The sequence below is a fragment of the Asterias rubens genome, chromosome 14 (genome assembly GCF_902459465.1).
Source record: "Asterias rubens chromosome 14, eAstRub1.3, whole genome shotgun sequence".
NCBI classification, from domain to species: domain Eukaryota; kingdom Metazoa; phylum Echinodermata; class Asteroidea; order Forcipulatida; family Asteriidae; genus Asterias; species Asterias rubens.
Window position 1 is genome coordinate 2,505,946 of NC_047075.1, and position 19,697 is coordinate 2,525,642.

General features: G+C 41.0%; 2 protein-coding genes across 2 annotated transcripts; one reads left to right on the forward strand and one right to left on the reverse strand.

The window, feature by feature from the left end:
* Positions 1-3,088: 3,088 nt before the first annotated feature.
* LOC117299456 (deubiquitinating protein VCIP135-like) lies at positions 3,089-16,455 on the reverse strand. The gene is made up of 15 exons (XM_033782993.1): positions 16,397-16,455; positions 13,832-14,730; positions 13,194-13,322; positions 12,768-12,898; positions 11,737-11,848; positions 10,931-11,149; positions 10,643-10,730; positions 9,983-10,126; positions 9,551-9,740; positions 8,836-9,141; positions 8,087-8,374; positions 7,486-7,690; positions 6,557-6,712; positions 6,071-6,258; positions 3,089-5,305 (listed from the first exon to the last, which is right to left on the reverse strand). Exons 2-15 carry the CDS (start codon positions 14,694-14,696, stop codon positions 4,289-4,291), a joined length of 4,038 nt encoding a protein of 1,345 aa, XP_033638884.1. The 5' UTR covers positions 14,697-14,730; positions 16,397-16,455; the 3' UTR covers positions 3,089-4,288.
* A 299-nt stretch (positions 16,456-16,754) lies between these two features.
* LOC117299457 (protein phosphatase inhibitor 2-like) lies at positions 16,755-19,342 on the forward strand. The gene is made up of 4 exons (XM_033782995.1): positions 16,755-16,934; positions 17,441-17,638; positions 18,447-18,550; positions 18,975-19,342. Exons 1-4 carry the CDS (start codon positions 16,852-16,854, stop codon positions 19,214-19,216), a joined length of 627 nt encoding a protein of 208 aa, XP_033638886.1. The 5' UTR covers positions 16,755-16,851; the 3' UTR covers positions 19,217-19,342.
* Positions 19,343-19,697: the final 355 nt, after the last annotated feature.

Genomic DNA, 19,697 nt, shown 5'->3' on the forward strand with positions numbered 1-19,697 from the left:
AGATTGCATAGTGTCGTGCAATCCGAAATGGTTACAGACTATTAGTTTATCATCCTCGTACACGCAACGGACGTCTGGGTACTGCACGCCGTGTGTTAGTCTTCGGACTAGCGCACGGCAAACCGACGCACTATCACACGGCCGTCGTCTAGCTAGCAAAACTAAGACATGTCATGTGACGCGCTCTAAACCAACGAGCAGGCAGAATACTTGCAAGGGGTATTATAATATAAAACATTGTGAGAAACGGCTCCCGCTGAAGTAACGTAGTTTTCCACGAATTTGATTTTTGAGACCTCGGAATTCGATTTTGAGGTTTCGAAACCAAGCATCTGAAAGCACACAACTTTGTGAGACAAAGGTGTTTTTTTCTTTCATTATTGTCTCGCAACTTCCAACGACTAATTGAGTTCAAATGTTCACATGTTTGTTGTTTGATGCATACATATGTTGGGATCTACCAAGTGAGAAGACTGGTCTTTGATAATTACAATAGTGTCCAGCAGTCGATTTCACAAAGAGTTGGGACTCGTCTTATCTCGAGTTAGGACGTGTAACTCGCGCGTCCTACATCCTAACTTTGGATTAATCTTAAGGTCTGCATGCTACAGTGCAGGGTTGGGACTCGTCCTACTTAAGTCCTAAGATTAATCTTAAGTTACAAAGAGTTTTGTGAAATCGACGGCAGGGTCTGTACAGACAATAACACTTCAGGTAGACTAGACATTTCTGAAGTAAAAACATAAACAAGTACAAACATCACTCTGAATTTAAATAGCTCGCAACTTTATTGTTCTTCTATATAATTACCAAACAAATGTAGACTGTTAAACACATATTGGTGTTGTAGTAATCAAAGATTTCAAATTTGATAAATAAATAAATAAAATGAGAACTACTTGTATTATTAACAAAATACTGTTATATTTTTTTCCAGTAAATTGCTGCTCGAGTTGTGTAAGATAAGGACCAGGCAAAATGTTGTCAATATGAAAGACTCTGCTAAGGGTCGAAATAATCAGGCATTTCTGGCATTATTGTTGTGCATTTATACTTAAGGTCCTTTTGGTTGGTGAGCAGTTTGCAACAGCTAGTTATATTTTCTCATGTGGTTATGTTGTCATTAAGCATCCGAGAAAGACTCTGCTAGGGTTGAAACATCAGGCAATTAACTATTGGTTTACTTATTTCTACAGACCTGTTAGTGTCTGCCTGTTTTTTTTTTCGTTTTTTTTCTTAAAGGCAGTGGACACTATTGGTAAGTAATCAAAATAGTTATTATTTAGAAAGGTTTGCGGTAACACCATGTAATGACTATCTCTAATGAGTTGGGGTGGTTCTGAAAAGAACCGTTGGTTTCAACTCGACGTTTCGATCACTATATACTCTGATCGTCTTCTGGAGAAAACTAAAATAGTACCTTATTTGGTAACGAGTAATGGAGAGAGGTTGATAGTATAAAACATTGTGAGAAAGGGCTCCCTCTGAAGTGGAGTAGTTCTTGAGAAAGAAGTAATTCGCTATGAATTTGATTTTGAGACCTCAGATTTAGAATTTGAGGTCTCGAAATCAAGCATCTGAAAGCACACAACCCCGTGTGACAAGAGTGTTTTTTACTTTCATTATTATCTCGCAACTTCGATAACCGATTGAGCTCAAATTTTCACAGGTTGGTTATTTTGTGCATATGTTGAGATACAGCAAGTGAGAAGACATGTCTTTGACAAATACCAATAGTGTCCACTGTCTTTAAGATATATACAGAGACCCTCTTTGATCTCCTTCTCTAGTGCTGAGGATACTGTTCCCAAAAGCTCCTTGGAATCTATAACTCCAATAATGGTTGCCAACAAGGTGATAAAACCATCCTAAATTTGGATTTGATAAATTCATCCCAAATAAAGAGGCCCGATGTTCCTTCAGTTTGCCAACAAGTAGTGTTAGTGCGCACGCCATGCGCAATGGACCCTTCCCATGAAATATGCTAATTACATTCACGCATGCGTACAGACCCTGTTGGTTGGCAAACGCCATAGAGTTGTGCGCTCAGCAGACGCGCAGTCGCGTCTGCGTCGAGCACCCATTAGCCGTGTACAAAACAGCGCGATGTTCCCTCATTTTGCCAACCAAAACGTTAGTGCGCACGCGCTACGTGCAATTCTACATATTTCATGGGAAGGGTCTATTTACATGTCACAGGATAAGTCACCTCAAAGGTTGAAAGTTGAAGCTGAAGTTTTCTTAAAATTATCTACAAATTACAAATTATAAAGAATACTTTATACAAGTTGCCTTTTTTTTTATAAAATCTATGAGCACAATCAGCCCTCAATATAATCAGAGAACATATTTAGGCGAAACTGTACCAACTTCAAAATTCCTCAACAGGTATTTTTATTTTCAGATTACCTGATTACAGCAAAAAGGATTTAAATTAGTAAAGCATATCCTCCAAATGGGATAGAATACTAATTATATGAAAACACTCAAATGAATATCAAGTTTTACTTTCAGATTTGAAAAAATGTGGCAATAGGAGACTTTCCAACGCTAGGTGGCAGCAGACATACCGGGTAAATTTCCATTGTTTACGTAGTTCTGAACATGCGCATAATTCTGAGAACAATGGATTTACCCGGTAAGTCTGCTGCCCTCTATCGTCCCAGAAAGTCTCCCATTAAGACTGGTACACACACATGTGGTATAATCCCATTGTGCCATGTGCACGTACACATCTCTATTATATGTACAGGTACATGTAAATAGTTAAAGGCAGTGTACACTTTTGGTAATTACTCAAAATAATTATTAGCATCAAACCTTTCTTGATTACAAGTAATGGGGAGAGGTTGATAGTATAAAACATTGTGAGAAACAGCTCTTTCTGAAGTAAAGCAGTTTTCGAGAAAGAAGTAATTTTCCACGAATTTGATTTCGAGACCTCAGATTTCGAACTTGAGGTCTGGAAATCAAGCATCTGAAAGCACACAACTTCGTGTGACAAGGGTGTTTTTTTCTTTCATTAATGCCTCGCAACTTCGACGACCGATTGAGCTCAAATTTTCACAGGTTTGTTATTGTATGCATATGTTGAGATACACCAACTGTGAAGGCTAGTCTTTGACAATTACCAATAGTGTCCACTGTCTTTAATACATCAACTTGAATTAATGCATGTCCAGTTTGCGGTAACACCATACTTTGCTGTGTAGACTTGTTCTTTGAGAACCTGCCTTGCAATTTATATTCTACTGCCATTACTGACTGCGGAGTAGATTTCAAAAACTTTTGACACTTGAGATAGTTCTGAGAAGCATCGCCCTGTTTATTAACTATACCATTATTTGTTTGTTTAGAACTTGTCTGCCCATTTATTCTATTGCCATGACTGCTGCGGAGTAGATTCCAAATTTTAGTTCTGAAAAAATTTGTCTTGCTCTTAAATTAACTACTACCGCAGATTTTTTCTTTCAGAACTTGTCTTCCTACTTCTACTGCAGCGGAGTTGATTTTTGAATTTTTGAGACTACTTTCATGTAGTTCTGAAAAGCACTTTCCTGCTTTATAAAGTGTACTGTATGTTCTTTGAGAACTTGTCTGCCCGTTTAATTCTACTGCCATGACTGCTCTGGAGTAGATTCCAAATTGTGGAAACTACTTAGTTCTGTAATAAAATTGTCTTGCTTATTAACTACTACCGCGCATTTGTTCTTACAGAACTTGTCTTCCTACTTCTACTGTAGCGGGGTTGATTTTTGAATTGTTGAGACTACTTACATTATACATGTAGTTCTGAAAAGCACTGTCCTGCTTATAAAGTGTACCATGCTTGTTCTTTGACATGTTTGAGAACTTGACTGCCTATTAATTTTATTCTACTGCCATGACTGCTGCAGAGTAAAATTTTTAATTTTGAAAACTACTTAGTTCTGAAAAGAACTGTCCTGTTTAATAATTACCTAATAAACGTAATATTGAGACTTGTTCTTTGAGAACTTGTCTTGCTATTTATTACTGCAGAGTAGATTTCGGCGGAATCATTGAGACTACTTAGTTGAGTTCTGAAATGAACTGTCCTGCTTACAATGAAATAACTACTGCCTAAGCAGATCGTACATGTAGGTTATAGATTGGAGCACATGAAATCCTTTCAATTCATATTATTATCAGTTGTATCAACTGCGATAGTAATTAACCATTTCTGAGAACTGCCTGATTTAGGCGCGTGATGCTACATTTTGTAACTTCAGACAATTACCGCAAAGTTCAACTTTGTATCTGATTTTCATCATGTTGTTTCACTATGGGTCACCCCTTCATCAGAATCGCTCGGCTCAGCTGATGGCTGCTCAACAAGCACCATGTACCCAGGGCCCAGTCGCTTAGAAACGTACACCCGAGAACTGTCCGAATCTTGGGATGCACCACTTTCTCCGAGGGGTGTCTGACTGGATACAGGACTGGTGTCAACTCCTGTGGTCTCTACACTTGCCGTATGAGGTTGAGAGTTAATTTGGGTATTGTCAGTTAGGGTCAAGTCCACTTCCATCGGAAGGAGGGGTGAAGGCAAGGCGTGCTGTTCATTACATCTGGCTTTGTCAACCTCCATTGCATCTGATTCCCCCCTCACATCTATGGACTCTTCCGTATTCACTTCATCCCGTGGTGACGTGTTCACACTTAGACTGGTGCTGCTATAAAATCCCGTTGAACTATGCTCATGAGTCGCTGTTTTGTTCAGTCCATCACCCGAAGCGGCATTTTCCAAGCTCTGGCTTACAGTTCCTTGAAGCTCCCCTCTCGACTCGGATTGCACATTGTTGTCAAGCCTGTCTGCGACTTGCATTCCTGGTGACTCCTCTGGCATTTCAACAGCAACAGACTGCGACTGCATGACTGGCATATCAGGTGCCATCCCCCGCCCTTCCAATAGCTTGTTGAACTCCCTCAAGTACTGGGCCCACCTTGGCGACTCCCATGCATCCTCAGTCATTGATGAGCCTGCGGGAGCTTCAGAAAGTCTTTGTCCAGCTCCGGATGCCAGAGTTTGACCGTGCCCGGAGAACGCCCTGTAACCCCCAACCTGCTGACCCCCGGAGGTCACAACTCCGCTACTGCCGGCTTTCAGTTTGCTTCGGACGCTGGTGATGAACTCTGACCTTTGCTCCTCGAGGTCAACGGGGTGCTGGGAAGGTCGACTCGTCGATGGGCTGTCGGATTCATCGACACCGGGTCTTATGGGAAAATGTCCAATGGGCTCAAGGCATATCTCAATACGGTCGTCCATCGCATTGTAAGTAAATTTCTAAGGAGTCAAAGTAAATAAAAACAACAATGCACAATTAATTAAGTAAAAGGTGAGGTCGTCATCCCCCGATTGGGGGACAAGGATAGCCTCATTTGAAGAACGGCTCCAACCACGATAACTACATCATAATTGGGATAGTTCAGTTGTTAGTAACAACAAAAATGGCACCCGCTAAAAACGTAGGAATCAAACTGCCTCAGCTACCAAGTTCAAATCCCAAATGGTAATATTCCGGTGTATTGGGTTGTTTTTCAAAGGACTCATGAAAATACAGATCAGTGCTTTACACGCAGTGGTGTCAGGGTAAAACACAACTAATATTGATTATCCCAGGGTGAAGAGAAGCAATAGCAACTATAGTAAAGTGTCACACTCAAGGACACAGGAGTCATAACTGGGATTCGAACCCACACCCTGATGACTAAGCCACCAGGGCCCAATTTCATAGAGCTGCTAAGCACAAAAATTTGCTTAGCATGAAATTTATTCCTTGATAAAAACAGAATTACCTACCAAATTTCCATTTTTTTCATATTGCTTGTTAACTGGTATTCAGCTGTTAATTGCTTTTCCTTAACATCACGTGGAGACTTGGTTGGTAATCCTGTTTTTATCAAGGGAAAAATTTCATGCTATTTTTGTGCTTAGCAGCTCAATGAAATTGGGCCCAAAACTCAGTTGGATTCTCTTAACCGCTAAGCCACAACACGCAACGAGAATTGTCAAAATGTGGAAAGGTCACTTTTAGAAACGAAATCTTACCTTATTTTGAATCGACGGCAACACAAAGTGTTTGCCATCCGTCAGCCCCAAGTCCCTCTCGACGATAGCATAGAATGTACCACCCCTCTCAAATAATGCAGTGTGCTGCTGGACGTAGGTCCACATGTCTGTATTGGTCAGCGTCGCCATCAGGTTCAAAGAGTAGAGTCGAAGGTCAAGATTGTCGCCTGATGAATAAATTTACACGCACTTGCATTTCAATCAGTTGAGTTGGCCTTAATTTTTAGCAGGATGCAATCGGACCAAAGGGAGTAGCGGAGGTCAAGATTGTCACATGATGAATAAATTAACATGAATTAGCATATAATACATCTCAGATCCAACAAAACATGATGGGAAGTTAATCTGACTGTGACCATGTTTAACATGATGAATTTGCATACCAATTTGCTAGACAGTTTAGAAGAATAGCATGTGATGAATAAATTAACATTTATTTGCATATTTTATGAACGGCCTGTATACCTGTTTCCTGTTGTAGACTTTCCATGCCCCTCATGATCTCCTCTCGGTTTGAAAATCTGTTTGATCCTACCTCTGGGAAAGTGGAAGAGCCCGGTATGGTGCTCAGTGAATGTTGAGCCCGGTCTGAGAACCCCGTGTCCATGGGCTGACCTGTCACTAAAACAAAATTAACAAAGTTATTTTGAAAGCATCGTCTCATTGAAGAAATTGTTTTGGGGCGTCAAAACTTGCCCCTGAGCTACCATGGCTATCAAATTTTACAATAAATAAAGAATAATAGTGGCTTCTTATACAGTTATACAGCGCTTATAGCCGTCACTCAGTGATGCTCAAGGCGCTTCAACATTCAGTATTTTCCTGCAAGGTATTGTGGAGCTTTAAGTAAGAGACAAATTTCTTGACATACATGTAGCACCATGTTATGGTTTACAAGGTGCTGTGGCACAATTTGTTTCCGAACAAACCAGGAACTCCGAGGCGAACTCCTGCTCTTTATACCAAGTGCACTGAGTTCTTTTAAGAACATTACACTAACATAGGACCTAGAGCTTTACCTCCCATCTGAAGGACGCAGCAAAAATGGTTACATTGTAAATGTCTTGCTGAAGGACACAATGGACAAGACCGGGACTCGAACCCACACTCTGCTGATCGGAAACACCTGGGCCCAATTTCATAGAGCTGCTAAGCACAACAATTTGCTTAGCATGAAATTTTTGCCCGAATAAAAACCGGATTACAAACCATATTTTCACATGATTTTCAGGATAAGCAAACAACAGCTAAATACCAGTTACAAGCAATATGCAACAAATGGAAATTTGGTAATCTTGTTTTTATCAAGAAAGAAATTTCATGCTAAGCAAATTTGAGTCTAATGCTGTAATCTACTCGACCCCGCCACACCACAATTTGTCCACATGTCTCACCTTTAGATGACACAACCTCCACGGTAACCCTGTCTCCATTCTGCAGGGGTACCGGTTCGCTCTCTTGGCCCTCTATTGGTGCCGTCAGTTCCTTCGGAGGGAACCCGTACCGGATCTTCTGACTGTCCGCTTTGACGTTCAGCTCCAATTCTATCTTTCCCTGGAGCTCCGAGAACGTTGTGCTGGGCTCTAAGACGAGTGTTGCCTTGAAAAAAAAAACATTTTTCTTTGATACATACATCATACATATCACCATTTGTACAAGGCGCCTTTTTCCCAAGGTTACAAAGCGCCTACAGAAGATGCAACAAAGAAATCCAAACTCAAGATGCTCCAATGTAAAGTGAAGTAAAAGAGTCAAGTATTTCTGTACAAATGAGTCTTAAAGAAGAAGTGATGGTAATAACAAGAGTAGTTTGCACAAAGGAACTCACCAAACAAAGCCAAAAAAACAAAGATTCTCTTTAAAGGCAGGGTATACTTTTGGTTATTGTCAAAGTCCAGTATCCTCACGGGTTGTTTTTCAACAAAACAAATCGAAGTTACAAGAAAATAATGACAGAAAAAACACCACCATTGCGTAGGATCTCTTAAGATTTACCTGCTTTCCATCTGAAGAAGTCAGCCGGATCCTTTTAGTCTTGGGGGCATCCTTGGTCACCGTCGTTACGGTATCCATAGCAACTGGGGCCATCTTGTTGTCACTGTCTTCACTTTTACGCCCCTCTTTAGTGCCTGGCGATTGTTTGTGTTTTCTTGTCTCCTCTGATGGAAAGGGGGATGACGATGACGCTTTGCTCTGCTGAGAGGGCGCTCTTTCCTCTATACGTCTGCGTAGATTCCTCTCTGCTTCGCTCATATCTAGCTCTTCCTTGTGGAGTGTCTTGGCCTGGGATGAAACAGGTGTGAGGATTTTAAAAAAAACATGTATCTTGTAATACTAGGGTTGGGACGTTTGAATCAAATTTTAATTAATTTAATCAGTAGATGCAATATTCAACCAGAGGGTCAAAGAAATGGTTTGGAACTGAATTTACAGTTTCCCAATGTTTCCCATGTAGGCATAAAATCTACAACTCTAAAACAAAACCATGTATTTCTGTTTTTGATAACTTTCCTGAAGTTTTTCCTGGAGGTTTTTCCTGAAAATAACTGTGCAAAAAATCAACAAGATTAGCAATGTCTGGGCCTATGGTGATGATTATACAGAAATACATAGTTTCTTAAGGGGTTAACATCTATATGAAGTCAGGACGTGCGAACACATTTTATGAAATTGGTTGTTGTATTCTGTTAGCAACAGAACTTGAAAACTAGACTGCCGTAGTGGAAGAGTAACATTCCACTTACTGCAAGTCCAGTTAGGATGATCTTTGACGGCATATCATCCAGCACGGGTCCTTTCTTGTCTCTGGGGTACCGCGTCCTAGGGGAACTACTCCCACTCCCAGCTGGCGATCCAGCTCTGTCAGCAAGGTCGTCCAGATCGGTCGAACGAGGTCTAGGAGTGTGTCCCCCTGGTTCGGGTTTACCTACACGGTGTTCGGGAGTGTGTTTCCCAACGGAAGGGGAGCTCGATGCTGATTGGTCGACACTGCTTGTGCTGGGCATGTCCTTCAAGCTGATTGGCTGATACTCTTCCTCTTGTGCTGCAGTCTATTTAAAGCAAAAGTACTTAATGTCAGGATTTTAGAAACACCAGGGCAAACTCCTTTTCTTGTAATTGGGTTCTTTTACAACCATTGACCACACAGGACCAACGACTTTACTTCCCATCTGAAGGACGAAGCAATAATGGTTTAGTATCCTTTTGACCAGGACTCGAACCCACACTCTGAAAATGGTAACAACAGCTCTTTTATAACCTCTTGAAGACAAGCAGAGTAAGGTGTCATTACCACACCTGCTCTTTTCAGAGCCAACGCTCCTCACAAAAGAGATTTAATACATGGTTGTACAAGTAAGCTTATTATATATTTATTTATAGTTAAATCTCCAAATAAAATGTTGTAAAATTTTGTTATGCATGTATTTGATACTCATCAAGAAAAATAACTCCACTCACATTCTGGAGGATCGTCTCCACAACTTGCTGGACCAACTTCTCGCTGCCAAACTCCCCGGGAAAGTGCTTCTGGACCAGCGCTGAGGCAATGTCGTAAGCGTTGCTGTTGAGGGCAGTGTTCGTCTCCCCCTGAAACCACATCACGTCCTCAGTAAAGAACTGCCCCTTCCACTTCAGTGAAACTGGAAAACTTTTTAAGAAAAAAAAAAAAAAATGGGTCAGATTGATTGGTAATTTGTATTGTTTCTTTTTATATATAAAAAACTAGGATCATAAGGAAATCATTTTGCAGGATGCGTACAACCATAACCATCTTTTTACCAAGCTTTCATATAACAGTAACACAATCTTGGCTAGTACAGTGATCAAGTTCACTGTCTAAAAGTCCTTGGCTTCAGGTTCAGAATAAAAGAAGAGAAGTGGAAACCTTACACGGCTGGGTTGTTGTCGTACTCTTGTCCGTCCCAGTAGTGTTTGAATCCACAGTTACACTTAGTCTTTGGAGCCGGTGTGTTGGTACGATCTCCGTTAAAGTAGACAATGCTACCATCGGACTGGATCTGACGTAGTTGCTTCCTGGAATTAGTTCAGCGAAAAATAATTAATTATTTCATCACGTCAAGAGCAAAAACATTATATATTAGTCTTGTTCACCAGCTAATCACTTTTCCTCCCTCTGCCCACTTTTGATTTTGTCTTTTGTGTTTCTTACTTCTTGTGATCAAACCAGTCCCTTTCCTCTAACCCAACCCCTTTTGTCTCCATCATCATGGTTCGTTCCTTGCTTTTTCTGTGTGTTTTCTGCCTCCCTTAACTGGCTTTCATGATCTAATTCAAAGATTAGGGTCCACGGCTTGGAAAAGGAATTACATGGAGATACCTAGTGGTGAATTGATAAAGATGAAAAGGTTGTATTTTTCTGGCCTCTGTCTTGAATGGAGCTTTCCCTTATGGAAGTTCTTGGAAGTTTCTTCACAATCCCCCAAAGTGAGATAAGCTTGCTCTAGCATGCTTTGTTTATTCTTTTTAGTGAGATAGTTTTGCTCTAGCTCTTCATGATCTATTCTAGGTCTGGGCCCGGTCTGGTCTTACCCCTGACACCAAGCACACTGTGACGGTCTCATCATAGATTGATCCGGCACCAGTTCATCCTTCGCCGCATCGTAGGAGCAGTTGAGTTCTGTAAACAATTTGGAAACAAGTCAATTACAATTTTTCTTCACACCTGTTTAAAATAAAGCTCTTCACTGTGTTTATATTGCATTGTAAACATTGCCACATGATCTCCTCTTGAACAATGTTGACCAAACAGAATGGATAGCCCTGGGGCCCAACTTCATAAAGCCTGTAAGCACAAAAACTTCACAAACAAATTCTCACCATGCAGTGGGAAGGCGTAGACTTTCCCCTCCTGCAGCCGACCGTGGAGTTTCTTAGCGAGGTCGTATAGTTCCCCGCCCTGTCGCAGCCACTCAAACGGGATGTGGCGCTTCTCAATCTGAGAGAGGGCGCTACATAGGAGGCACCGGAAGAGCTGCTTGTTCTCCACGGCACAACGAGTGTTCTCAATGATGATGTTCTGGTGAACTCCGACAACACCTGGAAGCAATTTTTCAAATGAGACTTTAAATTTGGTTTTCACAATTACACCGACTGTACACTTTCCGAGAGTTCTGCGAGAAAATATCACAGGCATATGACTTGGGGTTTGAACCCAGGACCTTTACAATTCTAGAGCATATGTCTTACCAACTAGACCACAGAGAGTGCCCGGTAGCTAGAGGCAGTTTTTTTTACTTGTGGCTGCGGTCTACGATGGGGATGTCTTAGTTTCTAAAAATGTTGTTCTCGGTTTTAGTCTCGGTCTTGGTCGCAATGGTTTAGTCCCGCTCCATCATTGAGGTCTCGGTCTTAATCTCAAACTTGTTTCAGTCTTGGACTCAGTCAGAGGACCCGGTTTAGTCTCACGCCGTCATTGAGGTCTCGGTCTTAATCTTTCAGTCTTGGACTCAGTCAGAGGACCCGGTTTAGTCTCACTCCGTCATTGAGGTCTCGGTCTTTATCTCAAACTTGTTTCAGTCTTGGACTCAGTCAGAGGACACGGTGTCAGTCTCGGTCTTGGTCTCGATGGGGAGGTCTCGGGTCTCGATATTTGACTTCATGGTCCCGACTACAACACTTCTTACCCGTTCGTTTGTAGATATAATGATGCACATCTGCAACGACTGCTGGGTGCAGATGATATTTCTCTACAAACACTTCTTCCATGGCTGCTGCCAGCCTCTGTACATACTTATCCTGTCGGGTGAAAGAAGGTAGGGACCAGTGTGAGGTTAGTCTAAATGAGATTTAACAAATGTGAATATTCCTGGTACCCATCTGTACCCATCTGTACCCATTTGTACCCACTGGTACTCAATTATCCCAACAGGGGCCATCTGTGCCCATTTTTACAAACTGGTACCCAATTGTACCCATCTGTGCCCATTTGTACCCACTGGTACTCATTTGTACCCACAGGTGCCCATCTGTGCCCATTTGTACCCACTGGTACTCATTTGTACCCACAGGTGCCCATCTGTGCCCATTTGTACCCACTGGTACTCATTTGTACCCACAGGTGCCCATCTGTGCCCATTTGTACCAACTGGTACCCATTTGTACCCATTTGACCCCTGGGTGTCAAGTGTCTTGCCCAAGGATGTATCATGACTAGGATTTGAACCCACACCATGATACATTAGGCACCAGAACTCGAGTTTGATCAATGTCCACAAAATCACCAGATCCAACACAAGATCACCAGACCCAACCAAGATACATTACAATATTGTTTGCTTTTTATGAAGGATGAAGTACGAGTGACAAACCCTACAGATCTCCTGACACAGGATTTAAAAAAAAAAACAGCCTGGGCTTGGGCTCCAGCTTACACCCCCGTCAATTACTTTGAAAAAGTATGGGTTTCAGGCTGGGTTTCAAACAGGTGAGCGTAGGTTTTGGTTTTGATACGGGTCAAACTCGTCTTTCTCAGTGTTCACCACTTTGACCTTTTGACCTTTTGAAAAAGTAATGGGTTTCAGGCTGGGTTTCTCAAACAGGTGAGCGTAGGTTTTGGTTTTGAACCGGGTCAAACTCGTCTTACTCAGTGTTCACCACTTTGACCTTTTGACCTTCAAACTCCTTGAACTACATGTATAAGGAAACAAAATCTCACCGGTAGTGACCTACTGCCTCCAACGGTGCACATGTCGTCCTCATCAAATTGAATGTATGAATCAATGAGCTCATGGGGAGTTCCCCAAGCCTTGGTTAACATCCATCGTGGCAGACGGGGCAACGGGCGTCCTGTGAACAAATCAAAGAAAACACATCAGGGCTAGTTTAATGAAGCATGTCAGCACAAACTTGCTAAGCAGAGAAAAAAAAAATGCTTAGTTAAAGGAGGTTACCGGCCAAAATGTCATCAAATTTTACATTGCTGCCACTGGTTCTTAAATTCATGTTTTGCTCAGCAAAAAAAAATTGCAGAGCATATGTTCTGCTTTCAATAACAGCTTCATGCAAAGTTTCAAATCCTACTTTTAAAGTATTTTCATCTAGGTCACAAACTTAATGCTGTCAAACAAAATCTGTGCCTTACCCTTCACCCCTACAAGAGCGATGAAATGGTTGCGTCCAGAACTGCTCCATGCAACACACAATGGCTTGTTGAGAACTCCGTCTTTCCCACTGCAGGACTCACGGGGAACAAACGCAGGTAAAAACACACCTGAGGGGGAGGGGGAGGAGGGGGGTGTGGGAAGTAGCAAATGGGAGATAAATTCATTTGTCAGTTTTTGCTTATGAACTTAACTGCATCAATGTTTTATGAGGCGAATTAGCTTCTACTGAGGTCTGGTGTGGTCGCTTTTGATTGTGAGCAGGCCATCGCTTTGATCGGAATCTCTTTTATTCTTTTGTTTAGTAACAGACTAAGAACGATATTCTTCTGTGTGTTGTGCCCTTGTAGAACCTGCTTTCTTAGCTGTAGGTTTCACTTAAAATATCTCAGAACCCATATCACGGAAGAGTAAGAGTTAAACCCAATGTTATTGGTTCACATAGCAAACACACCCTTGTTTACAGTTTCCTCAAGCTTGTGAGCTATGTAAAGTGATTAAGTTCAATTATAAAGCATGATTTCATTACCAAAAACATATAACAATAGTAATGACTATTATAATTACTGTTGGCTATCTGGCTACAATGGGTAATATTTCAAAAGAAATTTAGTGTTACCAGAATAATCTCCTGAACTTTGAAGACCTTCCAGAGAATCCAGTAGAATGATCGGCCGCTGAAGAACATTCGCCAATCCAAAAATGTGAATATTCTGAAGTCCAAAGGCTTCCGTCTCGCTGGGTAGATAATCCGGGTCACTCTCAGCGATGATCTGCGTCCATTCGCTGCTGTCAAGAAAATCCTTGAAGTGGTTCTTGTACTTTGTGATATTCGCAAGGAAGTGTTTCTTGAGGCTCGTTCTGAGGGCGTGCCAGAAGAGCTCTCGCCCCACGAGGGCGCGGGAGATGCCGTGGACGAGACAGTGTCCGTCCCCGTCGGCGTGGATTGGAATCAGAACCTCCTCGGTCCCGTTCATCTGGTTGATGAAGTTTAGGGTGTCCTTCAGGTACTTTGCGCTCCCCGTCTGGTCACGTCCGTACCCCATAATCCCGATGTGCTCGGGTTGGATCAGGAAGCTACGACTTCCTAAGATGCTGCAGTCGAACACGTCACTGCCTTGATTCAACGACGTCAACGGCTGCGCTTTGCCCTGTTTGTTCATACCGTAGAATGTCAACAGAGGGCTGAGAAGCTTGCAGTGGTAGTTGGAGAGTCCAAGCACCTTGACCGAGTCGGCTGTCTGCTTCGGGACAACGTTCCCGACCAAGAGGTTGCGGACCATATTGTGAAGCGCCACTTCGGGGTCGGTGACCTCCTGGACATTACTCAGGGATGCACGCTCATGGCGCTGCCCGCATCCGGTGCACTCGATGCTCGAGTCGTAGGATGGGAAGTAGAGTTTCGTCTGGCATTTCTCGTCGGGGCAGTGACCACTCAGCATACGGTAGCGTTCTTCAACCTGAGATGAGGAGCGGGATAGCATCTTTGCAGATGATGGGTCAGGATCAAATCAAATACTGTAGAAAGGGAAACATCTTGAATTAAAAAATAGGCCTATAACACTTAACATGCTTAAAGACACTGAACACTATTGGTAATTGTCAAAGACCCGTCTTCTCACTTGCTGTATCTCAACAAAGGTGCATAATATAACAACCCTGTGAACATTTGAGCTCGTAGAAGTTGCGAGATAATAATGAAAGAAAAAACACCCTTGTTACACGAAGTTGTCATGGTTGTGTGCTTTCAGATGCTTGATTTTGAGACCTCAACTTCAAAATCTGAGGTCTCGAAATCGAATTCTTGGAAAATTGCTTCGTACATGAAAACGACGTTACTTCAGAGGGAGCCGTGTCTCACAATGTTTTACACTATCAACAGCTCTTTATTACTTGTAACCAAGTAAGGTTTTATGCTAACAGTTATTTTGAGTAATTACCAATAGTGTCCACTGCCTTTAAACTTTAGTCTGACTATTGTTTTATAAATTTTCTATTATAGGCAGTAGATATTTTCATGGCATCGGCATTTAGTCTGCTATATTAAAGCTGCAATAAAATTGAACAGGAACTAGAAATTTTACTTTGTTAAATGTTAGTCTCGTGCCAGGCCAACATTGTCGTTGAAGTGACTTCAAGAGATAGGAATCAGACCGTTTTTGACTTTATTCCTCTTCAAAAAAGTCCTACAAAATATTTACTGTACTACCTTTGTTTTCTTTTTCTTTTTTGGTCACTCCTAAGGATATTTGTTAAGGGGATAAAATACGACATTTTTAATGGCCTGATTCCCACTCATCGCGAATAGCACAATATCAAGAGAGGGCGCTGTTGAACCCACACAAAGGTATAGGCGTTGCGTGCCCGAGTAGTAGAAACTGCATAGAAACTGCCCCATATTCCTTCCCACAATGCATTGCATTTCTGAATCGCGATTAACCTTATTATGAAGTCACTGACTAGAAAGTGGAAACTTTTTATCATTTTATCATAAAAATTTTATCATTTACACTTGTTGTAGCTGACTTATCTCTACCCAGTGTTTTACACTTAGTTTAAATGAACAACTTTGTGTTCTGGCAAAAATATAGTATTTTTTAATCACACTTACACTACGATACAAGGTTCAAGGTTCAAGGTTCAAGGTTTCAAGATACAAAACAGTACACACTGACTCAGGATGGGGAAGTCCCAACTTAGGCCTATAATAATTAGCCTATCCTATTATATGCAATGCATTTTACAACAATACAAACACCACACACCCACACACACACAAACGTTTTCCATCTCGGGGAAAACCCTGCACTTTTATTAAGTACGAGTTTGTCTTGTCTTATTCACCATTTTAATTTTTTACTGAATGATTGACTTCCACTTCCTCAACATCATTCTCTTGATTCATTGTACATTGTGTATTTTTGTCTTTGCCCCCTTTGGTGCGCGATTTGACTGTTCAATTCAAGTAATCCAGTGTTTTTTGTACTGCATGCACACAGCACAGCGCGTTTAGCAGTTTAGCGATTGCACAAAATGAAACCAATTTAACATAAAAAACACGACTTTTTCACCCGTTCTTCCTCAAAAATCTAACGCAAAAGAGATCTATGATCATAAATATAATACAAACATTAAAATAACAATTGGTTTTAAAAAATGGAAGAATTCAAGAGTGTTTTTTCACCAATAAATGACGATCACACTTCCAGCTTCATTCTTCTGATGATGACGGCTCAATGTTATTTCTTCATCATTGACTGAAATGACCTTTATGCAAATTTTGAACTCTTCGTCTTAATCTTTTTTGTTTGGGGGGGGAGTGGTGAGGAAAGGGTTCAGACTTGTTAGAGCGTAAACATGTACTCAATTTGTGGGTTTAACTTTAAAAACCTCAAAAGATACGGAAAGAGAAAAAACGCTGACAACTCTATGAAAAAAAATTCAGCTTTCTTGAAGTTTTGTGTCCCACAAAATAACAATTAATTAGCAGAACAATGTTGATGAGTGAGGGCGCCCTTCCAACAGTCTAGTCAGAAACCCAATGGACTTTCTTGTTTACACAAAAGATAGACTTGTGCTAAAAAAAACAGAATAACTTAATCGATTGTTTCATCATTGGCTGTCAGAGAGAGGCAAAACATGGCAGAAAAGCTGTCTGAAAATCCGAAGAGGGGTATTCTCAAAGCGAAAGGTCATTATGAAGATCCAGCAAACAAGCCTGAGTAAGTATTTAGTCGAGTCAGTAACTCTTCATACTTTTTGTACAATTATTTCATGAACAAAACAAAAAATATTGATTGGTAAAGATTGAGTCACATTCACAACAAATCATTGAATTGAATTGTCTTGCTTTGGCACGCTGAACTATGCATTTAACATTTATAAGAACTTGGTGTTTTTTCTTTCATTATCACGCAACTTCGACGACCGATTGAGCTCAAATTTCCACAGGTTTGTTATTGTATGTGTTGGGCGCTATCGAGTATCGCCATCGCATCGGTCAATCTGTGCGATCAACCGTTCGCGCTGCGCTATCGACCAAACACGCTGCACTATTGCAATCGGTCAAACGCGCAAAGATGTTCATTGCACGATCAACTGATTGTTGCGCGATCGGGATCGCGCCCAACATATGCGTATATTGAGATGGGTTACACTACACCAAGTGTGGGGATGGATTTATTATTATTATTATTATTACATTATTATTATTATTATTATTACACAGGGATGGTATAAAGTGGGACGAGATGAACATCCTAGCAACGTTCCATCCTACAGACAAGGATTACGGCCACATGAAGATAGACGAGCCAGACACCCCCTACAATCGTTACACAGATCCAGATGGGGATGATGTTGATGCAGATCCACAGAGCGAGGATGAAGACAGTAAAGTGTTGGATTCAAGTTCACTTGCAAATAGGTAAGTTGGAGGAGGAAGGGGCTTCAAGAAAAAACTTAATAACATTGATAAGATAGGGTGGCATGGCCGAGCAGTTTAGAGCATTGAATTCAAGTTCTGGTGGTTAAGTCATCAGGACCAATCGGTCATCGAAGTTGCGAGATAATAATGAAAGAAAAATAACCCTTGTCACACGAAGTTGTGTGCGTTTAGATGGTTGATTTCGAGACCTCAAGTTCTAAATCTGAGGTCTCGAAATCAAATTCATGGAAAATTACTTCTTTCTCGAAAACTACATATGGCACTTCAGAGGGAGCCGTTTCTCACAATGTTTTATACCATCAACCTCTCCCCATTACTCAGCACCAAGAAAGATTTTATGCTAATAATTATTTTGAGTAATTACCAATAGTGTCCACTGCCTTTAATCACATCTTTATTCATTTGTTTATTTTTATTTATTTAACTGTTGTTCATATGCAAAGCTTTCCAGATCTGGTTAGGGACTGTTCTGCGTTTTTTATGTTTTTTACGCAATTCTGGGTCTTTTGCCCTGTTACTTTAGAGCTCTTGTGTCGTTTATGCTTTTTTTTTTCTTTTCTTTTTTATGTTGTCTGCTTTTAAATCAAATTTCATGTTACTATCTTTTTATTTTATTGACTATCAAACTGTAAATTAAGACCGCAATTCTTTTTTTTTTAGTGCCAGTGTCTGTTTTAAATGTTGTTGAGTAAATAAAACCATTAATAATAATAATAAATTTTCTCAAGGTTGTTTGGAATTTTTAGACAATGTACATTATACTGATGATTAAATTGTTTCCCTGCAGGCTAGAGACAGACACTGCGGACAGACGGTGGTGGGAGAAGCAACCTGGGGAGGAGGATGAAGAGGATGATGAGGAAGAGGAAGTGATGTCACCAGAGGCTAAAGGTCAGCTAAGCCACACTTTTGTTGACCTTCAGAACGCACCTCCTCTGAATGTGCGCCCACCATTTCCCAAAATTTTGGAGTTAATTCCTTTGTGCACAATTTTGACTCCCAAAATGGCAGGACAAGATAGGTGTGGTAAATGTGTTGTGTGTTATGCAAGGGGTCTCTAGTCTGAGTAGGAAGTTAAAGGTCAACTTAAAGAAAGTCTACTTTGACCATTTATCCACATTTATTTTGTGCTTAGTTGTGAACTTTTCCTCCCTGCATTTTTTTTTTAATTTGATCGTAAAAACTAGCCATTAATAATGGTTTCCTCTATTTCATTTGTTGTTATTTAAAAATAAATTCCTATGGGGTACCTTATTTTCTAAATTAAATCTTTAATTCGGATGATTCATTAAAATATCCTGATTACCCTGAACAGATCTTAAACGTAAGTTTGAATCAAAGAGGAAACACCACTACGACGAGGCGTCGCAGATCAAACTAGCCAAGCAACTCATGGAGCAGGAGGAGGAGGAGTTAAGACAAGAAGAGGAGGCGGAGCAAAGGAGACTGGAGGAGGAAGAAAAACAACGGGCGGGATTGGAAACAACGACGAGTGTTCAAGACAAGAACCAGAGCGTAAGTGACGCAACAACAGAGGGCAGTAAAGATTCTCATTAATAGTTGCTACTTTGTTCTCTTTTATGCGTAGCCACAATCATGGATAGGCCTTTTGTTACAAAGACACCAAATGAACAACAGGTTCATATTGATAGATGTCAAATTTGCATCGGGGATAAAGATTATAATTTTGGTTTTTATCGTTGTGGTACCCGCTGCCAAACCAAAGGATTCAAACTGCCTCTAACGGTCGGCCATTTATGGGAGACAAATGTTTGACTCCCATTAATGGCGGACTGTGTTAATTAGCAAAGGAAAAGGAAAACCATGCTATTTTGAGGCAAGTATGTGTGGATCATTGTATTCTACTTTAAAAACATCTTTATAACCATAGGCATTTCATAACAAACGGTTATAAACGCTTTTCAAAGACCAACTTGACCGGTCCAAGGCAACGTGATCCTTTAACATGTTTGATGCCAAGGATAACTGCTTTATCAGTCATTCAGTCAGTCAGTGGTTTTCAAACTGTTGTTCATAA

What these genes read in the sequence shown, in the direction of transcription:
- LOC117299456 (XM_033782993.1), bottom strand. Translation starts at nt 14,696, where the DNA reads ATGCTATCCCGCTCCTCATCTCAGGTTGAAGAACGCTACCGTATGCTG. An exon ending in CTACGCCTTCCCACTGCATG is followed by an intron (nt 10,731 to 10,930) that starts GTGAGAATTTGT and finishes AATTGTTTACAG; the next exon opens with AACTCAACTGCTCCTACGAT. An exon ending in CAGTGTGCTTGGTGTCAGGG is followed by an intron (nt 10,127 to 10,642) that starts GTAAGACCAGAC and finishes AACTAATTCCAG; the next exon opens with GAAGCAACTACGTCAGATCC.
- LOC117299457 (XM_033782995.1), top strand. Translation starts at nt 16,852, where the DNA reads ATGGCAGAAAAGCTGTCTGAAAATCCGAAGAGGGGTATTCTCAAAGCG. An exon ending in GATCCAGCAAACAAGCCTGA is followed by an intron (nt 16,935 to 17,440) that starts GTAAGTATTTAG and finishes ATTATTACACAG; the next exon opens with GGATGGTATAAAGTGGGACG. An exon ending in TCAAGTTCACTTGCAAATAG is followed by an intron (nt 17,639 to 18,446) that starts GTAAGTTGGAGG and finishes GTTTCCCTGCAG; the next exon opens with GCTAGAGACAGACACTGCGG.